This window comes from Capricornis sumatraensis, chromosome 4, assembly GCF_032405125.1.
Source record: "Capricornis sumatraensis isolate serow.1 chromosome 4, serow.2, whole genome shotgun sequence".
NCBI lineage: Eukaryota > Metazoa > Chordata > Mammalia > Artiodactyla > Bovidae > Capricornis > Capricornis sumatraensis.
Genome location: NC_091072.1, coordinates 76590045 through 76598562, shown reverse-complemented (window position 1 = coordinate 76598562; position 8518 = coordinate 76590045). Strand labels below are relative to the sequence as shown.

The 8518-nt window shown below is 42.7% G+C and overlaps 1 protein-coding gene across 1 annotated transcript; it reads left to right on the top strand.

The window, feature by feature from the left end:
• The first annotated feature begins 1328 nt into the window (after positions 1-1328).
• On the top strand, positions 1329-2138 carry H1-7 (H1.7 linker histone). Its single transcript, XM_068971437.1, has one exon. The coding sequence runs from the start codon at positions 1329-1331 to the stop codon at positions 2136-2138; it is 810 nt and encodes a 269-aa protein (XP_068827538.1).
• The last annotated feature ends 6380 nt before the right edge of the window (positions 2139-8518 follow it).

Below are 8518 nucleotides of genomic sequence, written 5' to 3'. Positions count from 1 at the left end.
TCTGGGACTTTCCGTCTGAATCCAGAAAAAGCCTCCTCACCAGCAAGGAGCTTAAGCAGACTCAAATCAAATGCTTGCTATATATAATAATGCTGTATTAGGTACAGCACGGGGTATAGAAATTCAAAGACCGTCTGACTCTGAGCGACCTTTTTATTTCATTGGAAAGATATGAAGATCCAGAGTGAAATAACTTTTATGCTCGTTTGTCTATTATCACATCTTCTGAATTTTTGCAGTATGGTATGTTTCTGTGATGTTGGTAGGAAGGGATTATTAAACCTCTTTCTTAGATAAGGAAGTCAGCTTTAAAAATCTTAAGGATTATTAATGTCATATGGCTATTAAAGAGCTAGGATATGTATTCATATCTTCCAGCTCCAGTTTTTTCTCTTTTAAAATATTGTGCCACACTGTACCTTCTAATATCAAATTAATTTACAGTAAAGAAAAAACCATATAGGGTTACAGAAGCAATTGTGGTAATTAAGAGAAAAGACATTTTTTTACTGAAGGAGTCTGAGGAGGCTTCAGTGAAGGAGCATTTAGCAGGATTTTGAAAGACAAGCAGGATTTATTTGGACAGAGATGGGATAAGCGATCTAAGAGGACAAGAAGCAGAAAATCAGAGTCTGTTTAAAGAATAATGATTAGACCAGTGTTCTTAGGCTGTCCTTATTTGGAATCTGGATTGTTCCAATCCAATTGAACGAGGCGTCTGAACTTTACAGGTCTGGGAACTATGTTTAGGGTAGAGGGAACACAGTGATTTCTTACTTTGTTTCATACTCTTGCACAAAATCCACTGTGCTGAGAGCCAGGGAGACATGACTGCATACATTTTCCTGGTGGGACCTAAAAATGGGAATTTCTCAGCCAGGTTGTGTTTTATAGACTACCATAGCTACTTTTTAAAGGCATTATATTACTTGCGGGTGGTTGGGAACAACTTCTCTTCTTTTAGGAGAATGTGGGTAGATGGTGTGCAGGACCACAGAAAAAATAGTGACCTTCAGAAAGCGGCTGAGATCAAGATCAATGAGAAGTATAAACTTAAGACCAGGAAACAGAACCCTAGATATTATAAAGGGGATTTTTCAGGTGTGCAAAGGCTCTGAAAATCCGAATTGGTTTAGACCTAGAAGGAAACGGCGTCTGATTGGTTTTTCAAAGTGAGAAAGACCCCCTACCCATTGGGTCGGCCGCCCTCGTAATAGGACCTGCCTTTGTGACGTGGCCTGGCAGCCGCTCTTATTAGCTGGGTGAGTGAGGTTCAGAGCCAGTGGCCCCGCGGAGGCGGGAGCGGGAGCGGGAGCGGGAGCGAGGCCATGGCTGAAGGGGTTGAACCCATGGACGAATCCCAAGATACTGAAGTTAAAACCCAGCAGCCCACGGGACCGCTGAGGCGGGGCTCGCGCTCCGTGCTCAAGGTGTCCCAGCTGTTGCTCCGCACCATCGCCTCACACAAAAGGCTGACCCTGGCGGCTCTCAAGAAGGAGTTCGGAAATGCGGGCTACGAGGTCCGCAGGAATTGCGGCCGCCTCTTGGGCGAAAAGTGCAGGTCTGAAGGGAAGAGCTTTCTCCTCCGGGTGAGCGGCAGCGAAGCCGCCGGCTACTTCAGGATCTGGAAGGTTCCGAAGCCGAAGAGAAAGCCAGGAGGCCCAAGGCTGGCGGAGGGCGGGCGCTCGCCGAGGACCCCTCTCGGGGCGCGGAACTCGCGGAACTCGCGCAGGCGCTCTGCCCGCCGCACGGTGGCCAGGAAGGTGAGGAGGGGGCGCTCGAGGGCAGACTCGAGGAAGGTGAGGTCAAGGGCCAAGCACCTGGTGAGTTCCAGAACCAAGGAGGAAGGGAGGGCCAAGAAGGAAGACATCAGGCCCAGATCCCGAAATGCGAAGAGGCCAAGCTCCAAGGCCAGGGAGGAAAAGAAGCAGGACCCGGAGAAGCCGGTGAAACGGACCGCCCAGAGGCCAACTTCCTCTAAAACCGACCGGACTCCTCATGGGCAGGCGAAGACGTGCGACCCGAGGGCTACTCGCACCAAGACTTCGGCTAAAGCTGAAGGTGCTCGGAGTGCCACCCGGAGTCCATGGTGTGGGAGCCACGCCCCTTCCTCCAGGCACAGATGCCTTTCCCCATAAGCTCCAGTGAGAGCAGCTCCCCACACTCCTTGAAATGAACAAAACTGTATACAAGACCTTTCCACCACATTGTGTCTGTTTCCTCTTTGCCGCACCTGAAGGGGAAAAGGGTGGGTGTTGAGCGGAGACCTGTAGCAGAAGCTTGTCGAGTGAAGACAGAACAAGGAGTATGACATTCTGTTTCTGCTTCAGGAGCCAGGAAAATGCCTTTCAAAAGGAAAGAAAACAGGTAGAAGAAAGCCAGCAACTTCACGGGGTTAGAGGATGTGTTGGACTAATGTTAGACAGCCTAGCAAATCTAAATTGAGTTTCGGAGAGAAGGGCAAGTAAGGAGAGAAGTGGGGGCATTACTGGGGCGAGAGAATAGACAGCCTTTAGGTTAAGTGGTCCCACTAATCCAAAGTGTTCTTACTGGAAATTCCTTTTAGAAGACTGCCTGTCTCCCGCAATTGATTGTAATGCGTTTGTAATTTTTGCCCTGATTTGATAATTGTTTTAACTTAGAAAAATATGTCTTAATATGTTACTCCTCAATTGAGTGACAGTGTGTGTGAAAGCTTCTAGCACAAGGCTTAAGTCACGGTAGGTGCTTATCACAAGAATTATATATGAGTATAAATGATTTGTGATAGAGCGATAATGTGCTACCACAGAAAACTATACTGGATCAGTACTTAATGAGACCAGGATCCTAGTCAAAGTGCTGCCATTCTGACCTTAACCAAGTTCTTTAATCACTCATGGTCTTGGTTTCCTTCTCTGTTTAAAAAAATGCTGGAATTAGAGTAGGATTATTTTAGGTGATCTTAAGTGTCCATAAAATGATAAGAGGGACTTAGACATCATGGTGTATGGTTTGATTGACAAAGTTCATTAAGGGAATTATCAGCTGGGAAAGTACTAGCTCCTAGTGAGGAAACTACTAAGACATACAGAATGCATATCAGAAATAAAAGAAGATGGGGAAGGCTAAATAATGAATAGCTAGATCTTTGCTCTTCTCAAAACACATGTAGTAAGCACTATATACCAAATTGGAGCAAATATATGATTTCTTTGGGTTCTCAAAGCAGGCATAAAGCACACTATGAGAACAGTTCTCATGCCATCGGCCATGACAGGACACAGAAATGGTTCCTTGGGAGGTAAACGTAAGAGTTTTTTAGAGTATACCTGACCAAACTTTCCCCAGAAAATTCTGATATCTTTTATAAGGGGCCATGGGATTTATATTTAAAACAAACTTCAGTGATGCTAATATTCACTGACACCTTTAAATGAGGATCACTCTTTTAAGCCTGTACGATGTAACAGCAAAATGCATGCCCTGTATTTCATCTATAGATGATCTGAACTTTGAAATCTCCCCCTGCTATAATTAGTTTTACTATGCACTTGAATTGTCTGTAAGAGGCAGAAAGAAGCAAACAATCAGAAAATAGCCACCTGAAAAAAAGGCAAAGAGAAACATTGTCTACTGAACACAATTAGAACAAATTAAGTGCCTGTATGATCACCAGATGTTACTGCCCCTTTATAGTTCCAGGATGTTTTGACTTAAAGAACAAGATCATCTCAAATTAGAAATCCCTTTCCCCTAAATTAGGATGGGAAGGACACTGGCAACAACTTGTTTTCTAAATTTCCTAGGACTCTTCATGCTTCTGTTTGTATTATGATGTTTTTCTTCATTTAAGCAAATGTTATTAATCACTCAGTAAATTTACCAAATTAAGTAAATTATTTATATAATTTACATAGCTAACAATGGTCATTTCAGATTATTTTCATTGATAAGCTTTAGGGTGACTGTACTCTGATTAAATATAAAGCATGATCTTAACTCATAGATAGGCCATCCAGATTGTTTAGGTCATGATTCTAACTTCCACGGAGATACTTCCACGGAGAAACTAACTTCCATGGAGAAACTGCCAAGAATAGCTCACTTCATCCTTAGTGTTCATTGATGACTAAGTGTCTGCAAGATTCTGAATGTTTTGCTGAGAATAAAGATGGATAAAACATAATTCCCATTTGTTAGTGCTCACATTCTAGTGGCATATTTAGGTATTTAACTTTGGTCAGAGCAAATCGAACATCCCTGCCCTCAATTCTTTGCTTTCCTTTTATCTCAACTGCCTAGTGCAATTATGGTCAGAAAATTTATGGACTTTACAGTTGTAATGCCATCTAACATCAAATATTCAGAGGTGGTTGAAAAAACAAATAAAATGGCCTTGAAAAATATGGAAAAAAAGTATAATTTTACTCATAAAGGAAATGTACATTAAAACAATAAGATAACATTTTTAATCAAAATATTTGAGAACATACTCTGTTGGTGAGGGTGTGGGGAAACAGGCACTCATATACAATGCTCAGTTCAGTTCAGTTCATTTCAGTCACTCAGTCGTGTCTCTTTGCGACCCCATGAATCACAGCACACCAGGCCTCCCTGTCCATCACCAACTCCCAGAGTTTACTCAGACGCATGTCCATCGAGTCGGTGACGCCATCCAGCCATCTCATCCTCTGTTGTCCCCTCTCCTCCTGCTCCCAATCCCTCCCAGCATCAGAGTCTTTTCCAATGAGTCAACTCTTTGCATGAGGTGGCCGAAGTATTGGAGTTTCAGCTTTAGCATCAGTCCTTCCAGTGAACACCCAGGACTGATTTCCTTTAGAATGGACTGGTTGGACCTCCTTACAGTCCAAGGGACTCTCAAGAGTCTTCTCCAACACCACAGTTCAAAAGCATCAATTCTTCGGCGCTCAGCTTTCTTCACAGTCCAACTCTCACATCCATACATGACCACTGGAAAAACCACAGCCTTGACTAGACAGACCTTTGTTGGCAAAGTAATGTCTCTGCTTTTTAATATGCTATCTAGGTTGGTCATAACTTTCCTTCCAAGGAGTAAGCGTTTTTTAATTTCATGGCTGCAATTGAAAGGTTGTTGCTGAAAGAAAAGACGCAGGGATTCTTGGCCTCCAGAGGAGAAGAATTCAATCCGGGGCCAGAGACGAGGCTTGATTGCTCAGAGCTTTTGTGTAATAAAGTTTTATTAAAGTATAAAGGAGATAGAGAAAGCTTCTGACATAGGCATCAGAAGGGGGCAGAAGGAGTACTCCCCTGCTAATCTTCAGCTGGATGTTTTATAGTCACTAAGTGAAGAAGAAGTGAGGAGAAATCACTCAGTCATGTCGGATTCTTTGTGACCCCATGGACTGTAGCCCACCAGGCCCCTCCACCTGTAGGATTTTCCAGGCATGAATACTGGAGTGGGTTGCCATTTCCTTCTCCAGGGGATCTTCCTGACCAAGGGATTGAACCCGGGTGTCCCGCATTGTAGGCAGACGGTTTATCTTCCAAGCTACCAAGGAAGCCCTATATAGTTACTAGCAATTTGTTAATGAAAGAAAGGAACATCTTAAAACTCAGAATGGCACCAGACCCCTCAACCTTAAGATGCATTTTGGGATAATCTTGGCACCAAATGCTTCATCCTGGGCCATAAAATGATTAACCTGAATCTTGCAGAAGGACAGATTACCATACAAATAGTTTCGTTTACATAGATTAGGGGAACAATATCTGAGTATAACATGCTCAGATATTGTCAAGTAGGTTCTGAGCCAAGAGGTGGAACCGACTTGAAGACAGAGTTTGGGGTAAATGCATAGTACATTAGCATAGCTTAAGATAAACATTTTCATAAGAAAAAGGCATTGGTTATCTCAAGGTTTGAGAATAGTTAACTTCAGATGAAATCAGGTGTCATTATGGCAACACAGTATTTTAAGAGAAACCTCCTTTTAAATTTGTATAGAGAAGGGAAAAATATCGCTAGTTTGTTTCCTCCTGCTGCTTAAGAGATAAAAATGTCTGACACTTGCAGGCTATTTCCTCTGTTTGGAGACCCCTGGCCTTCCTACCTGTTCAGTTCAGTTCAGTCGCTCAGTTGTGTCTGACTCTTTGCGACCCCATGAATTGCAGAACGCCAGGCCTCCCTGTCCATCACCAACTCCCGGAATTCACTCAGACTCGCGTCCATTGAGTCAGTGATGCCATCCAGCCATCTCATCCTCTATCGTCCCCTTCTCCTCCTCTATCGTCCCCTTCTCCTCCTGCCCCCAATCCCTCCCAGCATCAGAGTCTTTTCCAATGAGTCAACTCTTCGCATGAGGTGGCCAAAGTACTGGAATTTCAGCTTTAGCATCATTCCTTCCAAAGAAATCCCAGGGTTGATCTCCTTCAGAATGGACTGGTTGGATCCTCTTGCAGTCCAAGAGACTCTCAAGAGTCTTCTCCAACACCACAGTTCAAAAGCATCAATTCTTTGGCACTCAGCCTTCTTCACAGTCCAACTCTCACATCCATACATGACCACTGGAAAAACCATAGCCTTGATTAGACGGACCTTAGCCGGCAAAGTAATGTCTCTGCCTGTTACCCTCTCACAATCACCATCTGCAGTGATTTTGGAGCCCCAAAACATAAAGTCTGACACTGCTTCCACTGTTTCCCCATCTAATTCCCATGAAATGATGGAATCAGATACCATGATCTTCGTTTTCTGAATGTTGAGCTTTAAGCCAACTTTTCCACTCTCCTCTTTCATCAAGAGGCTTTTTAGTTCCTCTTCACTTTCTGCCATAAGGGTGGTGTCATCTGCATATCTGAGGTTATTGATATTTCTCCCAGCAATCTTGATTCCAGTTTGTGCTTCTTCCAGCCCAGCGTTTCTCATGATGTACTCTGCATACAAGTTAAATAAGCAGGGTGACAATACACAATGCTAGTGAGAGTGTAAGTCTCTATGACCTCAGTGGAAGAAATTTGGCTTTGATAATTATAAATGCAAATGCCCTTTGATTCAGTGGAAACCACTTTTAGGAATTTACTTTTTAGATATTAATGCATTTGTGTAATGACATGTGCAATGTATTTAATTGCAGCATTGCAATAACAACAAAAAAAGAAAGTAAGGTAATGGCATTAGGGGATTGATTAAACTGTGAAACTTCAATACAGTGAAATAGTACACAGCTATAAAGATTCTCTATGTATTATGACAAACTCCCCAATATAGATGAAGTAAAAAAATTCAGGACACTGAGTATACCAAACTACCTTTTGTGTAAAGTGAAGAAGGAAAATGTGTCTCTTTGCAACTGTATAAAGAAACTCTGGAAGGATACACAAAATCCTGTTTCTGTTGTGAGGGGAAGGTAATGGGAACTGTAGAAAACACATAGAAATAAAACTCTCTACCATATCTTTTCTTGTATTTGTTTTCAGAATCATATAAATTGTAACTTGTTCAAAGATAAGGTAGAAATTTCCACATAACTGTCAATTATAGCTTTTTCACTTATACAGTGGTTTATACTTTTGGATGCATTGTTTCATTTTAATTCATGACAATCTTAGATTTTAAGTGAAAAATCTAACGTTAGAAAATGTACAATTAGAAATCGACATTTAACTGCAAATTCAGGGCTCTTTTCACTATAGTTATAGTTGAGTAGGGCCTCTACAAGAGTTAATGTAGGGAAAGGTCAGAAGTTTAGAATTCATTTATACACTTGAGTATTTTAATAATTTAGCAATTTCTTGTAGGGAAAGGTGTTTCCCTTGGTGGGGAAACACATGGTGGGGGGGTTGTTTTCTGATCATGAAAATATTTCCATTTGTTAGTGGTCTCAAAACAATAGATTTCTCCTGTTCTTCCTTCTCTAGGGATCTCAAACATGGCAAGGCTGCCTGGTTGGATTGCAGATTCAATCAAAACCTAAGTGCCTAGTAAGGACAGGAAGATAGGCCATTTGGGGAATTGATAGAGGGACACCATGCTGAAAGGGGCTCAAAGAAAGCCAAAGGATTTGGAACAGAGGAACTGAAGACTGGCTGAGGGGGTGTTAGCATGAGTGCTGTCAATGCTAGGAAAGACATTGATACGGTAAGAAGTGTTATGCTCTGAGCCCGTATCTCCGAACCGACTGAGAGAGCAAGGCCACCACAGTATTGCAAACGCAAGAAGGGAGTTTGTTTGTTCCTAGCGCGCTAGGGCCCAAGTCTCATCCCACACAAGGGAATCTGACAAGAGCCGCAAACAAAGAAGTATGGCGGCTTATATACAGGCAGTTCTTTGTCTCAGTTACAGGAGTAGCTGGCGTTACATGAATGGCCAGGCAGGATGAGCGCATATCCTGTCTCTTTCTGGTAAACATGACTCAGGTCCTAGAGACTGTCGTTTGGTCCCTAACATTCCCCCCTGTCCTTAGATCATATAGAGGAATCTTCCTCTCGGTCCTGAGACACAGTTTGATATTGTTGTCGAAGCACAAACAGCTGTACGGTATTTATGCATTCCTTT

Bases quoted from the DNA above. Each gene is read 5' to 3' on its own strand.
- H1-7 (XM_068971437.1), top strand. From the start codon at position 1,329: ATGGCTGAAGGGGTTGAACCCATGGACGAATCCCAAGATACTGAAGTT.